This window comes from Mercenaria mercenaria, chromosome 2 (assembly GCF_021730395.1).
Source record: "Mercenaria mercenaria strain notata chromosome 2, MADL_Memer_1, whole genome shotgun sequence".
NCBI lineage: Eukaryota > Metazoa > Mollusca > Bivalvia > Venerida > Veneridae > Mercenaria > Mercenaria mercenaria.
The window spans coordinates 120,176,505-120,200,226 of NC_069362.1; the positions used below are offsets into that span (position 1 = coordinate 120,176,505).

A 23,722-nucleotide genomic window follows, 5' to 3' on the forward strand; every position below is an offset into this window, starting at 1 on the left:
ATGGTTTTCAATGTTCGGGCCCCTGTGACCTTGACCTTTAATGGAGTGACCCCATAATCAATAAGGGTCATCTACTCTTTATGACCAATCATCCTATGAAGTTTCATCATTCTGGGTCAGGTGGTTCTCTAGTTATTGATTGGAAATGGTTTTCAATGTTCAGGCCCCTGTGACCTTGACCTTTGACGGAGTGACCCCAAAATCAATAGGGGTCATCTACTCTTCATGACCAATCATCCTATGAAGTTTCAACATTCTGGGTCAAGTGGTTCTCTAGTTATTGATCGGAAATGGTTTTCAATGTTCAGGCCCATGTGACCTTGACCTTTGACGGAGTGACCACAAAATCAATAGGGGTCATCTACTCGTCATGACCAATCATCCTATGAAGTTTCAACATTCTGGGTCAAGTGGTTCTCTAGTTATTGATCGGAAATGGTTTTCAATGTTCAGGCCCATGTGACCTTGACCTTTGACAGAGTGACCCCAAAATCAATAGGGGTCATCTAATCTTCATGACCAATCATCCTATGAAGTTTCAACATTCTGGGTCAAGTGGTTCTCTAGTTATTGATCGGAAATGGTTTTCAATGTTCAGGCCCCTGTGACCTTGACCTTTGATGGAGTGACCCCAAAAACAATAGGGGTCGTCTACTCCAGCAGCCCTACAACCCTATGAAGTTTGAAGGTTCTAGGTCAAATGGTTCTCCAGTTATTGCTCGGAAATGAAGTGTGACGTACGGACGGACAGACGGACGGAAGGACGGACGGACAGACGGACGGACGGACAGGGCAAAAACAATATGTCTCCAGGGGAGACATAAATACAGTCTCTATCTCATACACAAGGTTTTAGTTTGATTTGACCTAGTGACCTTCTTTTTGACTCCAGATAATCCACATTCGAACTCAACCTAGATTTCTTCAAACCAATCATTCTGACCAAATTTTATGAAGATCAATTGAAAAATACAGCTTCTATCGCATACTCAAGGTTTTTCTTTGATTTGACTAGATAACCTACTTTCTAACCCCAGATGACCCATATTCAAAAATGGCCTAGATTTTATCAAGGTAATAATTCTGACTAAATTTCATGAAGATCAATTGAAAAATACAGCCTCTATCGCATACACAAGGTTTTTCTTAGATTTGACCTAGTGACCTAGTTTTTTTATCCCAGATGACCCATTTTCAAAACTGGCCTAGATTTCATCAAGGTTATTATTCTGACCAAATTTTATGAAGATCAATTGAAAAATACAGCCTCTATCGCATACACCAGATAAATGTTGACAGACGACAGACAGACAGATGACAGACGCCGGATATCGAGCGATCACAATAACTCACCTGAGCATTGCTGAGCTAAAAAGTTACAATATAAGCTATTTATGGTAATATTTGTGCCAAGTTACATCAAAATCCCTCCATGCATGAAGAAGAAATGCTCCTTACAAAGTTTGTGAATGCACAGGGGCAGTAACTCTGGAACCCACAATGAAATATGGAAAAGAACCAAGATCTTATGGTGATACAAGTTGAATGAAAGTTTGGTAAAAAATCCAATCATAAATGAAACCACTATCATGCAGACAAGACCAAAATAGCCAATTTTTGCACATTCCAGGGGCTGTAACTTTGGAACCCATGTTGGAATATGGCTAGTTCAAGAAAGGAACCAAGATTGTATTGTGATACAAGTTGTGGGCAAGTTTGATTAAAATTCAATCATAAATAAAACTGCTATTGTGCAGACAAGACCAAAATAGCTTATTTCTAGTCCTTTCAGGGGCTGTTACTCTAGAACCAATAATAGCTCGTTCCAGAAAAGAAACTTGATCTTATGATGATACAAGTTTTGTGAAAGTTTGGTTAAAGTCAAATTATAAATGAAACCACTATCATGCAGGTAAGACCAAAATAGCCAATTTTTGCCCTTTCAGGGGCTGTAACTCTGGAACCCATGGTGGGATATGGCTGGTTCAAGACAGGAACCAAGATCTTATGGTGATACAAGTTCTGTGCAGGTATGGTTAAAATCAAATCATAAACAAGAGCTTGTAGAACACGAAATTCCTCCATTGATGCATTTAGTAATTGCACAAGTAACAGAAAAGATTTGGTCACTATACACAAAAGTTCTACTGTTCTCTGTTTTAAGTCAATGTGATCTTGACCTTTGACCTACTAGCCTCAAAATCAATAGGGATCATCTGCTGATCATGATCAATCTCCCCATCAAGTTTCAAGATCCTACGCCAAAGTGTTAAGTTATTGTCTGGAAGCGGTTTAACTGTTCGGGTCATTGTGATCTTGACCTTTGACCTCAAAATCAATAGGGGTCATCTGTTAGTTATGCACAACCTTCCTATCAACTTTCATGATCCTAGGCCGAAGTGTTCTTGAGTTATTATCCGTCAATGGATTGGTCTACATGTATACAGACAGACTGACCAACCAGCATCTGCAAAACAATATACCCCTCCTTCTTCGAATTGGGGAACAATGAAACCATCATGCAGACAAGACAAATAGCCAATTTTTACCCTCTTAGGGGCTGTAACTCTGGAACCCATGGTGGGATATGGCTGGTTCAAGAAAAGAACCAAGATCTTATTGTGATACAAGTTCTGTGCAAATTTGGTTAAAATCAAATCATACAATCATGATACCACTATTGTGCAGACAAGAAATTGTTGACAAACACATGACTGATGACGGACATCGTCAAGTGGTCACAAAAGCTTACCTTGAGTCTTTGGATCCAAGGAAAAAGACAAATGCTATGCTGCATATGATTTAAGAGTCAATGCCTTGAAGAGGTTTAAAAGGGGTCGGGAGAAATTGCTGACAACTCGAGGTCCAGACATAAGAAGGCAATAACGTTTGGTCACGGTTTGAAAATTAAACAGCTCCCTGATATGGATCAGAGCATCGCAGTTTAAAACTTGGGACCCCCGAGGCGAGTCCTCTTTTCACCCCAGGGGCATAATTTGAACAATTTTCATAGAACACCATTGAATGATGTCACATGCAAAATATCAAGGCTCTACGCCTTGCAGTTTTGGACAAGAAGATTTTTTTAAAAAGTTTTTTCTTTCGGTTACCATGGCAATCAGAGTTCTGTGTGGAATTAAATTCTTTGAATATTTCTGAAAGGGGACCACCCAAGGATCATTCCTGTGAAGTTTGGTGTAAATCTGCCCAGTTGTAGATTTTTATTTAGGAATTGCTGACGGACAGCAAAGCACATCAAGCGGTCACAAAAGCTCACCATGAGCCTTTGGCTCAGGTGAAATAAAAATAAAAATATCAAATTTCACCAGTTTTTAAAGTTTTTTCTAGACATATTTCTTAGCTGCTTGGTGACCCAACTTTTTGTCTTTCCATTTTGAAGTATTTTCATTGAAAAGAAAGTGGTTGGGGTAATTATGTCAACATGTGCCTCCAGTATGCATAGCACAGGGGTATCTTATTATAGTATACATACATAGCAATACCTCCAGCAACTCCCTTTTCTTCATGCTCGTGTAAGAGGAACACCTGGGTGAGAGCTGAAAAATACCAGAAACAAAGAAGATATAAAAGCAGGCTGAATGAAAACTCTGGTATCTACATCTATAGATATTTTTTGCTACTCCTTCACACTGAAATGGTCTCCATGATTTCATGATCAACCATGATGACTTGAGCTGTTAACTATGATTTGTGAATTAATTATATACCTGTTTATGTAATTAATTTTCACTGAGGACTAATTTTAGTGGATTTCTCAGTTGAGTCAAAAAAAAAAAAGTTGAGTCATTCAATGAAATTTAATCTCAACAAAGCAGTAAAATTCCCATTGATTGTATGTTCAACAGCCAACATCCATGGATCATGAAGTCTTTCTGGTCAAAACACTAAATTTCATGCCCACAGTACATATCTACATCTTGTTTGATTTTGCAAAAGATTTTGACAGAAATGGTTTCAATGTCCGACTTTTTAGCAAAATGTTTTAATAGGAGAGATCGCCGTGACGTCATGCATTAATACCTGTTTATCTGGTGGTGGACAATGTTTTTACATTGTTTGTGTATGGAATCGGGATTTTTAATTAACATAACTTTTTTGCTCATTTATGGATTTTCAAAATTCAAAAAGTTTTGAAATACTTACAATTTTAATATTTTCGTATTCAAATTTCTTTTATAAATGAATAACAGTTATAAATGTCAATATAATTTTAATAGCATCGTGGTGATGATCAAAACTTTTAGAAAAATACGACATGTAAGTTAAGTGTTCATAATTAATCCATTTTATTTCGAAAAAACAATTAAAAGTAAGTAATAAATTGCTTGTTTTATAATCTTTCCATTGATCAAAAAATCATTAGAAAAACATCTCTGTTTACAAAAAACATGGAAGTTTGGCTTCTGCCCACCCCATCACTGTTTTATCAGTTCTAAAAATAGAAAATACAATGGATTTGTATACAAACACGATCTCTCCTATATCAATAAAATGTACATAAAATTTTTAATGCTAACCCAACTGACGGAAATTTACCTTATCAGGGGTGTAAAAATCCACTTGCCCACTCGCATTTGCAAGTTAAAGTCTGGATAGGACGAGTGGACCTCGCTGTATACTCGACTGATCGGGCTAGTGCTTTTTATGTCGTAACTTTACCAAAATTCAGCAAAAAAGTTTTGAATTACGTTGTGAAAAATGATAATAAACTTTGCGTCGGTAGACGCTTTAAAATTCAATTGCTTACCGATAATGATTGCAAGACTGTGATGATTATTACTATCGGTGCAGTTATTACAAGAAAAGCTGTACCATAAACCAGTCAAGATAAACTTATCAGAGTTTATGATATTACTGTCACCTTTTATTTTCCCGTACTTTGTCAAAGCATCGCAAACCAACATCTGTAGTTTATTTGAAGAGCAACTGTGTGGTGGAGATGACAAAAATATAATGAAAGAAAAATGTCTGCTGTGAAAAGAAAATTTAAGCAGAACGAATATGATTAATTAACAAGAGGACCATGATGGTCCTGAATCGCTCACCTCTTCCCACATGACCCAGTTTTGAGTATGACGTCGTTTTTTCTATTATTTGACATAGTGACCTAGTTTTTGAGCTCATGTGACCCAGTTTGAACTTGACCTAGATATTATCAAGATAAAAATCCTGACCAATTTTCACGAAGATCCATTGAAAAATATGGTCTCTAGAGAGGTCACAAGGTTTTTCTATTATTTGACCTATTGACCTAGTTTTCGAAGATACGTGACCCTGTTTTGAACTTTACCTAGATATCATCAAGGTGAACATTCTCACTAATTTTCATGAAGATCTCATGAAAAATATGGCCTCTAGAGAGGTCACAAGGTTTTTCTATTTTTATACCTACTGGCCTAGCTTTTGACTGCACGTGACCCAGTTTCAAAACTGACCTAGATATCATCAAGGTGAACATTCTGACCAATTTTTATGAAGATCCTTTGAAAAATATGGCCTTTAGAGAGGTCAAAAGATTTTAATAATTTTAGACCTACTGACCTAGTTTTTGAGGTCACAAGGTTTTTTTATTATTTGACCTACTGACCTAGTTTTTTAGGGCATGTGACCAAGTTTCAAACTTGACCTAGATATCATCAAGGTGAACATTCTGACCAATTTTTATGGAGATCCATTTAAAAGTATGGCCTCTAGAGAGGTCACAAGGTTTTTATATTTTTAGACCTACTGACCTAGTTTTTGACGGCACATCACCCTGTTTCGAACTTCACCTAGATATCATCAAGATGTACATTCAGACCAACTTTCATACAGATCCAATGAAAAATATGGCCTCTAGAGAGGTCACAAGGTTTTTCTGTTATTTGACCTACTGACCTAGTTTTTGAAGGCATGTGACCCACTTTCGAACTTGACCTAGATATCATCAAGGTGAACATTCTGGCCAATTTTCATGAAGATCTCATGAAATATATGGCCTCTAGAGAGGTCACAAGGTTTTTCTATTTTTATACCTACTGGCCTAGCTTTTGACTGCACGTGACCCAGTTTCAAAACTGACCTAGATATCATCAAGGTGAACATTCAGATCAATTTTCATGAAGATCCTTTGAAAAATATGGCCTCTAGAGAGGTCAAAAGATTTTAATAATTTTAGACCTACTGACCTAGTTTTTGACCGCAGTTGTCCCGGTTTCAAACTTGACCTAGATATCATCAAGATGAACATTCAGACCAACTTTCATACAGATCACATGAAAAGTATGGCCTCTAGAGAGGTCACAAGGTTTTTTTATTATTTGACCTACTGACCTAGTTTTTTATGGCATGTGACCAAGTTTCAAACTTGACCTAGATATCATCAAGGTGAACATTCTGACCAATTTTTATGGAAATCCATTCAAAAGTATGGCCTCTAGAGAGGTCACAAGGTTTTTCTATTTTTAGACCTACTGACCTAGTTTTTGACCGCACATCACCCTGTTTCGAACTTGACCTAGATAACATCAAGATGTACATTCAGACCAACTTTCATACAGATCCCATGAAAAATATGGCCTCTAGAGAGGTCACAAGGTTTTTCTGTTATTTGACCTACTAACCTAGTTTTTGAAGGCATGTGACCCACTTTCGAACTTGACCTAGATATCATCAAGGTGAACATTCTGACCAATTTTCATGAATGTCTCATGAAATATATGGCCTCTAGAGAGGTCACAAGGTTTTTCTATTTTTAGACCTACTGACCTAGTTTTTGACGGCACATGGCCCAGTTTCGAACTTGACCTAGATATCATCAAAGAGAACGTTCTGACCAATTTTCATGAAGATCTTGTGAAATATATGGCCTCTAGAGAGGTCACAAGGTTTTTCTATTTTTAGACCTACTGACCTAGTTTTTGATGGCACGTGACCCAGTTTCGAACTTGACCTAGATATCATCAAGGTGAACATTCTGACCAATTTTCATGAAGATCTCATGAAATATATGGCCTCTAGAGAGGTCACAAGGTTTTTCCATTTTTAGACCTACTGACCTAGTTTTTGATGGCACGTGGCCCAGTTTCGAACTTGACCTAGATATCATCAAAGACAACGTTCTGACCAATTTTCATGAAGATCTTGTGAAATATATGGCCTCTAGAGAGGTCACAAGGTTTTTCCATTTTTAGATCTACTGACCTAGTTTTTGACCGCACATGACACTGTTTCGAACTTGATCTAGATATCATCAAGATGTACATTCAGACCAACTTTCATACAGATCCCATGAAAAATATGGCCTCTAGAGAGGTCACAAGGTTTTTCTGTTATCTGACCTACTGACCTAGTTTTTGAAGGCATGTGACCCACTTTCGAACTTGACCTAGATATCATCAAGGTGAACATTCTGACCAATTTTCATGAAGATCTCATGAAATATATGGCCTCTAGAGAGGTCACAAAGTTTTTCTATTTTTAGACTTACTGACCTAGTTTTTGATGGCACGTGGCCCAGTTTCGAACTTGACCTAGATATCATCAAAGACAACGTTCTGACCAATTTTCATGAAGATCTTGTGAAATATATGGCTTCTAGAGAGGTCACAAGGTTTTTCTATTTTTAGACCTACTGACCTAGTTTTTGATGGCACATGACCCAGTTTCGAACTTGACCTAGATATCATCAAGTTGAACATTCTGACCAATTTTCATGAAGATCTTGTGAAATATATGGCCTCTAGAGAGGTCACAAGGTTTTTCTATTTTAAGACCTACTGACCTAGTTTTTGATGGCACGTGACCCAGTTTCGAACTTGACCTAGATATCATCAAGGTGAACATTCTGACCAATTTTCATGAAGATCTTGTGAAATATATGGCCTCTAGAGAGGTCACAAGGTTTATCTCTTTTTAGACCTACTGACCTAGGTTTTGATGGCACGTGACCCAGTTTCGAACTTGACCTAGATATCATCAAGATGAACATTCTGACCAACTTTCATAAAGATCCCATGAAAAATGTGACCTCTAGAGTGGTCACAAGCAAAAGTTTACGGACGCACGACGGACACCGCGTGTTCACAAAACCTCAACTTGTCACTTTGTGACAGGTGAGCTAAAAAGGAAATGTAATGTACAAGAGAATATTATTTGTCTACAGTGTGTTATATTTGACATTTGTTTGTTGTACATAATACTTCTTTCATAAGAGTGACAGTATTAACAAGAGGACCATGATGGTCCTGAATCGCTCACCTCTTCCCACATGACCCAGTTTTGAGTATGACGTCGTTTTTTCTATTATTTGACATAGTGACCTACTTTTTGAGCTCATGTGACCCAGTTTTGAACCTGACCTAGATATTATCAAGATAAAAATTCTGACCAATTTTCAAGAAGATCCATTGAAAAATATGGTCTCTAGAGAGGTCACAAGGTTTTTCTATTATTTGACCTATTGACCTGGTTTTCAAAGGTGAACATTCTCACTAATTTTCATGAAGATCTCATGAAAAATATGGCCTCTAGAGAGGTCACAAGGTTTTTCTATTTTTATACCTACTGGCCTAGTTTTTGACCGCATGTGACCCAGTTTCGAAATTGACCTAGATATCATCAAGGTGAACATTCAGATCAATTTTCATGAAGATCCATTGAAAAATATGGCCTCTAGAGAGGTCAAAAGATTTTAATAATTTTAGACCTACTGACCTAGTTTTTGACCGCATGTGACCCAGTTTCAAACTTGACCTAGATATCATCAAGATGAACATTCAGACCAACTTTCATACAGATCCCATGAAAAGTATGGCCTCTAGAGAGGTCACAAGGTTTTTTTATTATTTGACCTACTGACCTAGTTTTTTAAGGCACGTGACCCAGTTTCAAACTTGACCTAGATATCATCAAGGTGAACATTCTGACCAATTTTTATGGAGATCCATTCACAAGTATGGCCTCTAGAGAGGTCACAAGGTTTTTCTATTTTTAGACCTACTGACCTAGTTCTTGACCGCACATGACCCTGTTTCGAACTTGACCTAGATATCATCAAGATGAACATTCAGACCAACTTTCATACAGATCCCATGAAAAATGTGGTCTTTAGAGAGGTCACAAGGTTTTTCTATTATTTGACCTACTGACCTAGTTTTTGATGGCACGTGACCCACTTTCAAACTTGACCTAGATATCATCAAGATGAACATTCAGACCAACTTTCATACAGATCCCATGAAAAATATGGCCTCTAGAGAGGTCACAAGGTGTTTCTATTATTTGACCTAGTTTTTGACACCACGTGACCCACTTTAGAACTTCACCTAGATATCATCAAGATGAACATTCTGACCAATTTTCATGAAAATCTCATGAAATATATGGCCTCTAAAGAGGTCACAAGGTTTTTCTATTTTTAGACCTACTGACCTAGTTTTTGACCGCACGTGACCCAGTTTCGAACTTGACCTAGATATCATCAAGATGAACATTCAGACCAACTTTCATACAGATCCCATGAAAAATGTGGCCTTTAGAGAGGTCACAAGGTTTTTCTATTATTTGACCTACTGACCTAGTTTTTGATGGCACATGACCCAGTTTCGAACTTGATCTAGATATCATCAAGGTGAACATTCAGACCAATTTTCATGAAGATCTTGTGAAATATATGGCCTCTAGAGAGGTCACAAGGTTTTTCTATTTTTAGACCTACTGGCCTAGCTTTTGACCGCACATGACCCTGTTTCGAACTTGACCTAGATATCATCAAGATGAACATTCAGACCAACTTTCATACAGATCCCATGAAAAATGTGGTCTTTAGAGAGGTCACAAGGTTTTTCTATTATTTGACCTACTGACCTAGTTTTTGATGGCACGTGACCCACTTTCAAACTTGACCTAGATATCATCAAGATGAACATTCAGACCAACTTTCATACAGATCCCATGAAAAATATGGCCTCTAGAGAGGTCACAAGGTGTTTCTAATATTTGACCTAGTTTTTGACACCACGTGACCCACTTTAGAACTTCACCTAGATATCATCAAGATGAACATTCTGACCAATTTTCATGAAAATCTCATGAAATATATGGCCTCTAAAGAGGTCACAAGGTTTTTCTATTTTTAGACCTACTGACCTAGTTTTTGACCGCACGTGACCCAGTTTCGAACTTGACCTAGATATCATCAAGATGAACATTCAGACCAACTTTCATACAGATCCCATGAAAAATGTGGCCTTTAGAGAGGTCACAAGGTTTTTCTATTATTTGACCTACTGACCTAGTTTTTGATGGCACATGACCCAGTTTCGAACTTGATCTAGATATCATCAAGGTGAACATTCAGACCAATTTTCATGAAGATCTTGTGAAATATATGGCCTCTAGAGAGGTCACAAGGTTTTTCTATTTTTAGACCTACTGACCTAGTTTTTGAAGGCACGTGACCCAGTTTCGAACTTGACCTAGATATTATCAAGATGAACATTCTGACCAACTTTCATAAAGATCCCATGAAAAATGTGACCTCTAGAGTGGTCACAAGGTTTTTCCATTTTTAGACCTACTGACCTAGTTTTTGAAGGCACGTGACCCAGTTTCGAACTTGACCTAGATATCATCAAGATGAACATTCTGACCAACTTTCATAAAGATCCCATGAAAAATGTGACCTCTAGAGTGGTCACAAACAAAAGTTTACAGACGGACGCACGCACGGACGACGGACACCGCGCGATCACAAAAGCTCACCTTGTCACTTTGTGACAGGTGAGCTAAAAATGTCATTAAGATAGTTGTAATTTATTATGGCAAGTGACTGTACACTAAGGGCGAGTAGATTTTACTGGCTACTAGTCCTGCAGGGTGAGTGGTGTGAAATTTTTTTTTACACTTCAGTCAAAATAATGTCTATTTTCAGGCCAAATTGTTCAGGTTTCTGAAAACCTTTGAAACAAAATTTCTCTGATACAAATAACATCAATCAAGCTTTCAGTACTGTCTATGAAGTTCTGAAGCTGGTTACATCGGAAGCTGGTTCCATCTTGTAATGTTTCAGAATATCACATTAAGACAGCTTTTGTTTATTCTGTATCATGCCCTCTGTTTTCATTGCTATTATCTGCATTAAATTATGTTAAAAGCATACACAGTGTGTTAAAATGAGTGTTGATAGCTATCTGGTAGGGTTTTATACAATCTGACTAAATTACATGATCTTCTAAACGAAGATCTGAGAACGACCCATTCACATTCGTCTTCTGTATATTTTGGATTTCCAATACTGCTATTGTTATTTTTGCAAATCTATTTTTATTTGAACCAATCAGACGACTTGTTCGAATGTCAAAGAGTAAGAAAAATTTGCAGTCAGTCCAAGGTTCGAACCCGGGGCCCCTCGCTAACAGAGCAAGTGCCCTACCGACTGAGCTAACCGGCTATCTGACCTCTTACGACATAAGAATTGTAGATATCAAAAACCAAGGCTTTTTTAAGCTTGCAGAATATTGTAAGTTAGCTTTTGCTTGGCTAGCAGAAGGGTCGTCAGAACTAGGCTATCAATAGCTCGTGTTCAGATCCTAAGCGTAATGTAATAGGATATGTACTTTAGTCAGATTGGATTTTATAAGTTATCCCTGACTTCCAGTTTAATATAAAAGCTTTTCAATCATATACAGCAGACAGTTTCTATTATAAAATACTCATTTTTTCCTCATTGAATCATCGTCTTATTACTAAACTAATCAGATTTCAGGATTTTTCTTCACTGAATAAAGCAAAAATATGTATCTTTTGTGACTGTTATTATCTCCCTTTTGTATTCCCTTTATTACTCCTTACCCTGCTGAATTTCTATAATGAACTTGTCCATCTTCCAATTTGGACAGTACCATTAACTGTGAAAAGGGGTGCTTACTAAGATCACGACTGAATGCAACCATGCAGATCTTGATCAGATGCATGGATGAGCAGCTGATCATGATTGCACTGGTTGCAAAGCAGAATCAACGTATCCAGCATGTTAAGTTACGCACATAATTTTTCTCATTTAACATATTCTTCTCTCTTATTAAATTGACTCCTAAAAATTATAGTGCTGCAAATGTAATGAAGCCCAGTGTGATTATATATGTGCCTTTTCCCAAATGACAAACTGATATCATTCACACTTATTTTTTAGAAGGTAGTGTAAAAAATACATGTATGTAAGGTTTATGTCCAATTTCACATTGTTATACATATAATAAACTTTTTATCAAGCCAGCTCATCCTGTTTGCACAAGGTAAATCTCATCAGAAGGATGTTAGTTCAAATCTCAAGGGAGGTGTTTATATGGCTATCTGTAAGGCAAAACACCAAGGTGATGTTTACTCCCTAGTTCATGTGAAAAAGTTGTCTGTTACTTGAATGATGAAAACAACTAACTACTGGCATAGAATTAACCAAGCAGGCATACGATGTCGAATCGATGTTGGATATCGGTTGAATTTAGGTCGCGATGTTGGGGACCTAAATGCAACATTGAAAAGACGTTGAAACCCCGACGTCTAACAGACGTCAGTAGTAGATGTCGAATCGACGTTGGATATTGGTTTGATTTAGGTCGCGACCTCGGCGACCTAAATGCAACGTCTAAAATACGTTGAAACCACGACGTCTAACAGACATTGGTATTAGACATTTAAGCGACGTTGGATACATGTCGGATTTTTTAAATATTTCGCAGCAAAAACGATTTGTAGAAAGTAAGTATTTCAATATTTATTTCTTAATTATTTGACTTATCATATCAATTATTATCCGCCTTAGAAAATTCATACAATTCGTAAGAACAAGAAACTTTTAACTATAAAATAAAACTTATAAACATACTTGACAGAAGATTTAACACTGAATATAATGTTTAAAATTTAAACTTTCAGAATGACTTCAAAGTAACTGAACATTCACATTTTATATATTTCAGATGAAGTTTGCACTAATAATTGTGATGATTTTGAGAGATTCAACAATCAAAGCAGAAAGTTCACCAATGACTACAACGAATTTATGTTGACCTTATTTATCATGACGAAAGATGTCTATTGAAAAGAATTTTAATGATACATTATAAATAAAATGATTTATAAAGATAAAATGATTAATGTTGTTTCTTGGAAAGAAAACCGATATTATAAATATCAGAAATATGACGTCTAAACAACGCCAGAAAACTGATGTTGAATCGACGTCAGAAAACCGACGTTGAATCGACGTCAGACTTTGACGTCTAAAAAACTTAAATTTTCAACCAAAATGCAACGTTGAATCAACGTCCGTATCCAACGTCGTTTGCCCACTGGGAAGTAATACTGAAAAGGTGAACTGATACACTTATATATATGAATGGAGATGGAGAGCTGTTTAAGGCAATGTTAACATTAACAAAACCAACAAACAGTTAATTCATCATCATTCATATATTTAATTCATGTGGCTATCGAGCGGGCTTGGAGTATCTGGGATTTTTAGAAAAGTAACAGACATATTTAATCTCATTCTACCTAAATTTAGAACCTAGTTTAAGAATGCTGAATTAAAATCCTGATATTTAGTCTCTTATATTAATATTATGCATTTAATCTGCTAGGCAACTCCTTATACCTGCAAAGGCCTACAGGCCTGAATGACTGAACTTCTAGGTATGTAGCTTTTTTCTCTCTTTGCATTCATGCAGCATCACTACAAAATACCCAAATAATCAAAACAGACACACAAACACTTATAGTTCATCAAAATATTATTTTATATTTCAATGTGATATTTTGCAAAAAGGAAATTGCAAGATTACCATAATTAGATTTAGTAAGAATTTTTTTAATTGAGTTACTTCCCTTCAATCATAGAATCAATTTTCTAGTTTTACATAAAATCAGTTCCAGTCTATTAAAAGGAGGAAAAATGTAATTAAACAGTCAGCGAAAGGAGTGGCACAATGTGACTGTTTATGGAAGACGGCTGCTAAAGTCAAGTTTGAACCAAATGTCAATTTAGAAAGTTAGCTGACTGGCAGCTATAAGGCAAGTGGTTGCTGAGTACAGATGGCTTCAAAGGCAAGTTTATGCAAGTAATCTCTAGTTTTTAGAGTTCTTACTAGAAAAGGACTTTAAATGAAAAAAACTTACATTCAGTTCATATTTTGTATGATTATCATGCAAATTTAATGTAACAGGGTCAGTAAGAAAACTTACATTTGGTTAAGGGAGACAATTCCGTCAACCTTGTATCTCTTAACCTGTCAACAGTTACCTGTTTGCCTTTCAATTGACATGTGACTTCTTTGATTGGACAAAAAACTGGGCATTTAGCATTTTTAGTCTTTCTTGTAAAGAACAGTTCTTCCCTATCATCACTTGCATCACATGAGACAAGGGCCATATTGATTTGTTTACACAATTTTTTTTTCAGCAGGTACCAGTACATACCATTTTCTTACTTTTTTCTATGAAAATCCCTTCATGGCCATACTTGTGGAACACAAATCTGTGCAAAACAAAGTGTACTTCTTGCTGTGTCTGTTATACTGCTGATAGCTCTGCCTAATATATTTCTCTAAAAAAAGAAAAGATATTTCCACGTATGATGTACAAAAAAAGCTAGTTTGTTAATGCAAAGAATATAAGACAGTATTTATAATTCAAATGTGTTACCTATAAATGCAAGTCTACATCAATTATATATAAAATTTAATTGGTTGTTAAGCTGGGAGTATTTCAAGGGTTTTGAAGCTCCACTGGGGTGTCCTGATTACTTATCTCAGTGTTATATCAGAGTTGTTCAAAGTGTGTGGTTTTGAAGCTTTGTTGAAACAATTAATGTTCAGACAGTTGTTTTCTATGTTTTCAATGTTGTTCTTTCTGAAACTGATAGCAGAATTAGACCAACTGAAACAAGTGACAGAAGAATGGTTGATCAATAATACAGAAAACCCTGCTATTAAGGGGAAATTACACAAAACAAGACCACAGTCACTCACCTGACCTTAAGAATATGAACTTGAATACATGAATGACACTTTGATCCATGAAAGGTAACAAAATGTGTTTAGTATAAAAACATAAAACAGGTTCAAGTAGCCCTGTTTGAACAAACCTGAAGAAGGACCTTACAAAGATGCTACTGATAAAGTTTACTGTAGCTCCCGCAAGCAGTTCAAGGAATAAAGTCGTATACAGAGATTTCTATTTTAGGTTTAGTGTCTCTTTAGGGGCCCAAGCACCCCTTTTGTGAAGAAATTAAATAGAGGTCTTTATAAGAATGCTACAGCCCAAGTTTGATGGAGTTCCATCAAGCATATATGAGAAGAAGTTTTTTAAAATTATTTCTATTTTTACCTCTAATTTCCACAACAAGAGGGTCATTGACCCTAAAGCGCTCATCTGTGTACAAGGCTTCAAATGTGTGTTTGTATAAGTACAGAGTTAGGTTTCTTCTATGTTAGCCTATATTATATACACGTCATGTCACATACACTTTTGAACCTAGGGCAATAATTTGAACAATTATGGTAGACATTACAAATCTGATATTACACGCCAAATATCAAGGCTCTAGCTATTATTGATTCAGAGAGAAAAGTGACCAAGCCCCCTGGCAGCCATGTTTTTTGACAAATCAGAATATTAAACTTGAACAATGTTGGTAGAGGGTCACACAAGAACCATTTGTGTAAAATTATTTTAAAATCGGGCTTGCAGTTTCAAACAAGAATATTTTTAAAGTTTCCACTATATACATATAGGGAAAAGTGATATAAAATATCTACTTTGTTTATTTCCAAATTTCAGTTTTACTTTTTTACAGCTACTTTTTAAATGTCATTCTGAATTCAAGATGGCGGAAGTAAATTAAGAATTTATCAAATTTATTAAGTGATAAACAAGAGCTGTCTCCGTAGGATGACACATGCCCCCGATGGCACTTTGAATGAATAGTTATGGCCGATGTTAAGAGTTTACGACCTTTGACCTACGGAGCTGGGTCTTGGCGCGACACATCGTCTTACTGTGTCACACATTCATGCATAGTTATTTTAAAATCCATGCATGAATGACAAAGATATGGACCGGACATGCCCATCAATGCACTATCATGAAAAATGATCTTTAACGTCTAAATATGACCTTGACCTTTGAGCTACGGACCTGGGTCTTGCGTGTGACACGTCGTCTTACTGTGGTACACATTTTTGCCAAGTTATTTGAAAATCCATCCATCGATGACAAAGATATGGACCGGACATGCCCGTCAATGCACTATCCTTTAACGTCTAAGTGTGACCTTGACCTTTGAGCTACGGACCTGGGTCTTGCGCACTGCATGTCGTCTTACTGTGGTACACATTCATGCCAAGTTATTTGAAAATTCATCCATCGATGACAATGATATGGACCGGACACGCCCATCAATGCACTATCATTTAACGTCTAAGTGTGACCTTGACCTTTGAGCTACTGACCTGGGTCTTGCGCACTGCATGTCGTCTTACTGTGGTACACATTCATGCCAAGTTATTTGAAAATCCATCCATCGATGACAAAGATATGGACGGGACACGCCCATCAATGCACTATCCTTTAACGTCTAAGTGTGACCTTGACCTTTGAGCTACGGACCTGGGTCTTACGCACTGCACGTCGTCTTACTGTGGTACACATTCATGCCAAGTTATTTGAAAATCCATCCATCGATGACAAAGATATGGACCGGACACGAAAATTGCGGACGGACCGACAGACAGACAGACGGTTCAAAAACTATATGCCTCCCTTCGGGGGCATAAAAAGATATAGTGAAAGTGCACCAAAATAAACACAAAATTTTAAGTAAAAAGGGGGCATAATTCATGAAATATTGGTGCAAGAGTTATGACCCTTATGTCATATGATGTGGGTGATGATGTGGTACAACTATTTTTAGTTTGAATCAAATCTGTTTGGTTATTATAGAGATAGAGTGAAAGTTAATCAAAACTTTAACCTTAAATTTTACAAGCTTTTAGCTTACTCCTCAATCCCATCACATTAATATATCGTCCGTTGAGCGCCAAAAGGGGCTATCCTCATATGTACAAAGAATGCTGATAGCCCCTTCTGGCGCTTAACGGACGATATGTTTGTATGAAATGCATATTTGGAAATAAATATTGTTTAAAACAACCTGAAACTTTAAGTAATTTGATGTGGGTGATGATATAGTAAAACTATTTAAACTTTGAATCAAATGTGTTTGGTAATAACAGAGATAAGTTAGAGTGAAAGTGCATCAAAACTTTAATATGAAATTTTAAGTAAAAAGGGGGATAACTAATTAAATAAAGGTGTCAGAGTTATTGCCCTTGTGTCAAATGATGTAGGTGATGATGCTTAACAATTATTTTAAGCTTGAATCAAATCAAATCCCTCTTGTAATAACAGAGATATAGTGAAAATGCATCAAAATTAACATAAAATTCTAAGTAAAAAGGGGCATAATTCATGAAAAATTGGCATTGGAGTTATGGACCTTGTGTCATATTATATGGGTGATTATGTCAATTAACTATTTTAAGTTTAAATCAAATCCATACGGTAATAACTGAGATAGAGTGAAGGTGCACCAAAACTTTAACCTGAAATTCTAAGTAAAACAAGAGGACCATGATGGTCCTGAATCGCTCACCTCTTCCCACATGACCCAGTTTTGAGTATGACGTCGTTTTTTCTATTATTTGACATAGTGACCTAGTTTTTCAGCTCATGTGACCCAGTTTTGAACTTGACCTAGATATTATCAAGATAAAAATTCTGACCAATTTTCATGAAGATCCATTGAAAAATATGGTCTCTAGAGAGGTCACAAGGTTTTTCTATTATTTGACCTATTGACCTAGTTTTCGAAGGTACGTGACCCTGTTTTGACCTTTATCTAGATATCATCAAGATGAACATTCTCACTATTTTCATGAAGATCTCATGAAAAACATGGCCTCTAGAGAGGTCACAATGTTTTTCTATCTTTATACCTACTGGCCTAGTTTTTGACCGCACATGATCCAGTTTCGAAACTGACCTAGGTATCATCAAGGTGAACATTCAGATCAATTTTCATGAAGATCCATTGAAAAATATGGCCTCTAGAGAGGTCAAAAGATTTCAATAATTTTAGACCTACTGACCTAGTTTTTGACCGCAGTTGACCCAGTTTCAAACTTGACCTAGATATCATCAGGATGAACATTCAGACCAACTTTCATACAGACCCCATGAAAAGTATGGCCTCTAGAGAGGTCACAAGGTTTTTTTATTATTTGACCTACTGACCTAGTTTTTTAAGGCACGGGACCCAGTTTCAAACTTGATCTAGATATCATCAAGGTGAACATTCTGACCAATTTTTATGGAGATCCATTCACAAGTATGGCCTCTAGAGGGGTCACAAGGTTTTTCTATTTTTAGACCTACTGACCTAGTTTTTGACCGCACATGACCCTGTTTCGAGCTTGACCTAGATATCATCAAGATGAACATTCAGACCAATTTTCATACAGATCCCATGAAAAATATGGCCTTTAGAGAGGTCACAAAGTTTTTCCATTATCTGACCTACTGACTTAGTTTTTGAAGGCACGTGACCCACTTTCGAACTTGACCTAATTATCATCAAGATGAACATTCAGACCAACTTTCATACAGATCCCATGAAAAATATGGCCTCTACAGAGGTCACAAGGTTTTTCTATTATTTGACCTACTGACCTAGTTTTTGAAGGCACGTGACCCACTTTCGAACTTGACCTAGATATCATCAAGGTGAACATTCTGACCAATTTTTATGAAGATCTCATGAAATATATGGCCTCTAGAGAGGTCACAAACTTTTTCTATTTTTAGACCTACTGACCTAGTTTTTGACCGGACGTGACCCAGTTTCAAACTTGACCTAGATATCATCAAGATGAACATTCAGACCAACTTTCATACAGATCCCATGAAAAATATGGCCTCTAGAGAGGTCACAAGGTTTTTCTATTATTTGACCTACTGACCTAGTTTTTGACGGCACGTGACCCAGTTTCGAACTTGATCTAGATATCATCATGGTGAATGTTCTGATCAATTTTCATGAAGATCCCATGAAAAATATGGCCTCTAGAGAGGTCACAAGGTTTTTCTATTTTTAGACCTACTGACCTAGTTTTTGATGGCACGTGATCCAGTTTCGAACTTGACCTAGATATCATCAAGGTGAATGTTCTGACCAATTTTCATGAAGATCTTGTGAAATATATGGCCTCTAGAGAGGTCACAAGGTTTTTCTATTTTTAGACCTACTGACCTAGTTTTTTTACGGCACGTGACCGAGTTTCAAACTTGACCTAGATATCATCAAGGTGAACATTCTGAGCAATTTTCATGAAGATCTTGTGAAATATATGGCCTCTAGAGAGGTCACAAGGTTTTTCTATTTTTAGACCTACTGACCTAGTTTTTGATGGCACGTGACCCAGTTTCGAACTTGACCTAGATATCATCAAGATGAACATTCTGACCAATTTTCATAAAGATCCCATGAAAAATGTGACATCTAGAGTGGTCACAAGCAAAAGTTTACGGACGGACGCACGGACGGACGACGGACACCGCGCGATCACAAAAGCTCACCTTGTCACTTTGTGACAGGTGAGCTAAAAAGGGGAATAATTCATGAAATAATGGTGCGAGAGTTATGACCCTTGTGCCATATGATGTGGGTGATAATGAGGAATAAATATTTTAAGTTTGAAGCAAATCTACCCAGTAATAACAGAGATAAAGAGGAAGTGCATTAAAACTTTAACCAAGGTGTGGATGTGGAAAGGCGCTGACTCCAGGTCGAGTAGGATAGCTATCTATACTTCGTATAGTCAAGCTAAACTGACGTAAAAAATTTTGCAATCTTTTTTATTTTTACTGTGTTATTTTTGTTACTGTGAAAATTTATGCTAAGTTATTTGAGAATCCATGCAGCCATTGCAAATTTTTTGCAGTAATTTTTGAATAATCCATTAATTCTAAAATGCCAATGAATGTAGTTCGTACTCACCCTAAAACTATAAAACTGATTAGATTCTGCGAAAGCATGGACATTTTAGTGTTCATTTTTAAAATCGAGTTAGCTCCCTTTAATTGTAAAGTTTGTTTTATGAATGAAAGATCAGTCCTTTTTGGGTGTTTAATTCTTTAAACTAATAGTATCTGTTCAGCTATTCTGTAACTCTAAATGCAGCTTGTAAGTGGTAAATTAAATATTTCTATGACTGCCAGGAAATCCAAAATTAGTTCCCTCATACAGCATGTAGAATAAAGACATGCATCTCTTCAGTTCTGAACTAAAGGTCTGTAGTCATTCTGCTTAACATTTGATTCACATTACAAAAAGAGATATTTCAAAATATTTATAAAAACGTAGAAATATAAGATGCACATATATGAAGCCACTGAACAAATGATAATTACGGAGATTTTTTTCCTAAAATCACGTACATGTACCTTCAAATTAGGGTCAAAATGATTTCTTATTATAGCAAAGTTGTATGCAAAGTTTGTTGGAAGTGAATCCATGCATGTAAACAAAATGTTTAGATTGAACAAGAAAAATAACCTTAAACTTTTTATCTTAAAATTTTACATCACTTTAGCCTTGCTTGAAACTAATTCAAATTCATGTTCGTAAACCAGAAGAAAAGGAGATAAATTTACTGAAAGATTGTCTTTGGGGGACTAATGATATAAAGGGAAAGAAAAGAATTATAAATATATAATATGAATAATGGTTTATTCACTTATTTTAAACATGCTGGGGTAGTTCTAGCTTTACTGTTCGCCTTATCAGAATGGCTTATTTTATGATCTGCTATTTTATACTTGCCATCCCTATAACAAGTTAAAAGTCCCTAAACCTCCAATCACATGGACTTATATATTTCATATTCAAACAGAAACTTAAAACTGCATGATTATTTTCTTGAATGTTTGACATTTCTGTAAAATCAAACCCTGTAGTTCACTAAGGGCTTTTAAGTGTTCTTTTTAAAAATTGAGTTACCTTCCTTCAATTGTAAACTTTGTTTTGTGTTTAAGAAAACTTAAGGTATTGGACCCGTAATCATGTACCTCCTTTTGAAAAGCATGTTTAATTCCTACCATAAACCTACTTTGACTGATTTTACAGGCGGGTGTAGGTTCAAGCCCCACTAGGACCAAACTTTTATTTCTTTATATTTCCTTTTTTCTAGTTAGTTAAACTGTTTGTTGATACTTATAAATCATTTATTGTACAGAAGCGGAAATTTTTCATTTGATAAGCCATTCATTGCTGTTTATAAAGTGAATCTTACTTCTGATACGGAAGGGTGGAGGGTTAGACATCTTTGAAAATACTGAGTCACATGCAGTAAAAAGTTCTATATTTTGCCTTTACTCTTTAGATTACATATTGTGGAAGAAACATAGGTAGGTTTTATTTCTGCCCAAAGGTTATTTTTTAATGTAGACAGTAAAATTTAAAACAGTCTCACAGGATTCAGCCATAAGATTTCAGTGTTGGCGCTAAATTTCTGTAAAACTTTTTACATAAGGCTACCTAGAAACAAGAGGAGCATGATGGTCCTGAATCGCTCACCTCTTCCCACATGACCCAGTTTTGAGTATGACGTCGTTTTTTCTATTATTGACCTATTGACCTAGTTTTCGAAGGTATGTGCCCCTTTTTTTAAAACTTTGTCTAGATATCATCAAGGTGAACATTCTCACTAATTTTCATGAAGATCTCATGAAAAATATGGCCTCTAGAGAGGTCACAAGGTTTTTTCTATTTTTATACCTACTGGCCAGGTTTTTGACCGCACGTGACCCAGTTTCGAAACTAACCTAGATATCATCAAGGTGAACATTCAGATCAATTTTCATGAAGATCCATTGAAAAATATGGCCTCTAGAGAGGTTAAAAGATTTTTCTAATTTTAGACCTACTGACCTAGTTTTTGACCGCAGTTGACCCAGTTTCATACCTGACCTAGATATCATCAAGATGAACATTCAGACCAACTTTCATACAGATCCCATGAAAAGTATGGCCTCTAGAGAGGTTACAAGGTTTTTTTATTATTTGACCTACTGACCTAGTTTTTTATGGCACGTGACCCAGTTTCAAACTCGACCTAGGTATCATCAAGGTGAACATTCTGACCAATTTTCATGAAGATCCATTCAAGTGTATGGCCTCTAGAGAGGTCACAAGGTTTTTCTATTTCAAGACCTACTGACCTAGTTTTTGATCGCGGTTGACCCAGTTTCAAACCTGACCTATATATCATCAAGATAAACATTCAGACCAACTTTCATACAGATCCAATGAAAAATATGGCCTCTAGAGGGGTCACAACGTTTTTTTATTATTTGACCTACTGACCTACTTTTGAAGGCACGTGACCCAATTTCGAACTTGACCTAGATATCATCAAGATGAACATTCTGACCAATTTTTATGGAGATCCATTCACAAGTATGGCCTCTAGAGAGGTCACAAAGTTTTTCTACTTTTAGACCTACTGACCTAGTTTTTGACTGCACATGACCCTGTTTCGAACTTGACCTAGATATCATCAAGATGAACATTCAGACCAACTTTCATACAGATCCCATGAAAAATATGGCCTCTAGAGAGGTCACAAGGTTTTTCTATTATTTGACCTACTGACCTAGTTTCTGAAGGCACGTGACCGAGTTTCAAACTTGACCTAGATATCATCAAGATGAACATTCTGACCTCTTTTCATGAAGATCTCATGAAATATATGGCCTCTAGAGAAATCACAAGGTTTTTCTATTTTTAGATCTTTGACCTAGTTTTTGCCCGCACGTGACCCAGTTTCAAACTTGGCCTAGACATCATAAAGATGAACATTCAGACCAACTTTCATACAGATCCCATGAAAAACATGGCCTTTAGAGAGATCACAAGGTTTTTCTCTTATCTGACCTACTGACCTAGTTTTTGAAGGCACGTGACCCAGTTTTGAACTTGACCTAGATATTATCAAGATGAACGTTCTGACTAATTTTCATGAAGATCCCATGAAAAATATGACCTCTAGAGAGGTCACAAGGTTTTTCTATTATTTGACTTACTGACCTAATTTTTGACCGCAGTTGACCCAGTTTCGAACTTGACCTAGATATCATCAAGGTGAACATTCTGACCAACTTTCATGAAGATCCATTGAAAAGTATGGCCTCTAGAGAGGTCACAAGGTTTTTCTATTTTTAGACCTACTGACCTAGTTTTTATCGGCATGTGACCCAGTTTCGAACTTGACCTAGATATCATCAAGGTGAATATTCTGACCAACTTTCATAAAGATCCCATGAAAAATGTGACCTCTAGAGTGGTCACAAGCAAAAGTTTACGGACTGACGCACGCATGCACAGACGGACGACGGACGCTGCGCGATCACAAAAGCTCACCTTGTCACTTTGTGACAGGTGAGCTAAAAATGTTCTCAAAAATTTTATGCTGTTTTATAATTGTTTACCAATACTAAGATGTTTCTTTTATCAAAACTTTTAGTGTAATGAATTCTCTGTGAACATTTTGTACAGTGGTTGTCACTTTGAAATCTGTCTCTTATTTGAAATTGAGGAAATATA

At 36.4% G+C, this 23,722-nt stretch overlaps 1 protein-coding gene across 7 annotated transcripts in view; it reads right to left on the reverse strand.

Annotated features, from left to right (window-relative positions):
* Positions 1 to 23,722, reverse strand: part of LOC123561211 (uncharacterized) — a 41,048-nt gene that overhangs the window by 11,196 nt on the left and 6,130 nt on the right. For 3 of the 7 annotated variants that reach the window (XR_008370040.1, XR_008370042.1, XM_053537679.1), the window contains exons 3-5: positions 14,479 to 14,605; positions 13,658 to 13,735; positions 3,504 to 3,557 (exon numbers count right to left, since the gene is read on the reverse strand). Coding sequence is in view for 1 of the 7 variants with exons in the window: in XM_053537679.1 (XP_053393654.1) it covers positions 3,504 to 3,557; positions 13,658 to 13,726 (123 nt within the window). In the remaining 6 variants the exon portion in view is untranslated. Of the gene's footprint in view, positions 1 to 3,493; positions 3,558 to 4,882; positions 4,948 to 13,657; positions 13,736 to 14,478; positions 14,606 to 23,722 lie in introns of all 7 variants that reach the window. The other 4 variants (XR_008370041.1, XR_008370043.1, XR_008370045.1 and 1 more) reach the window with 3 other exon arrangements.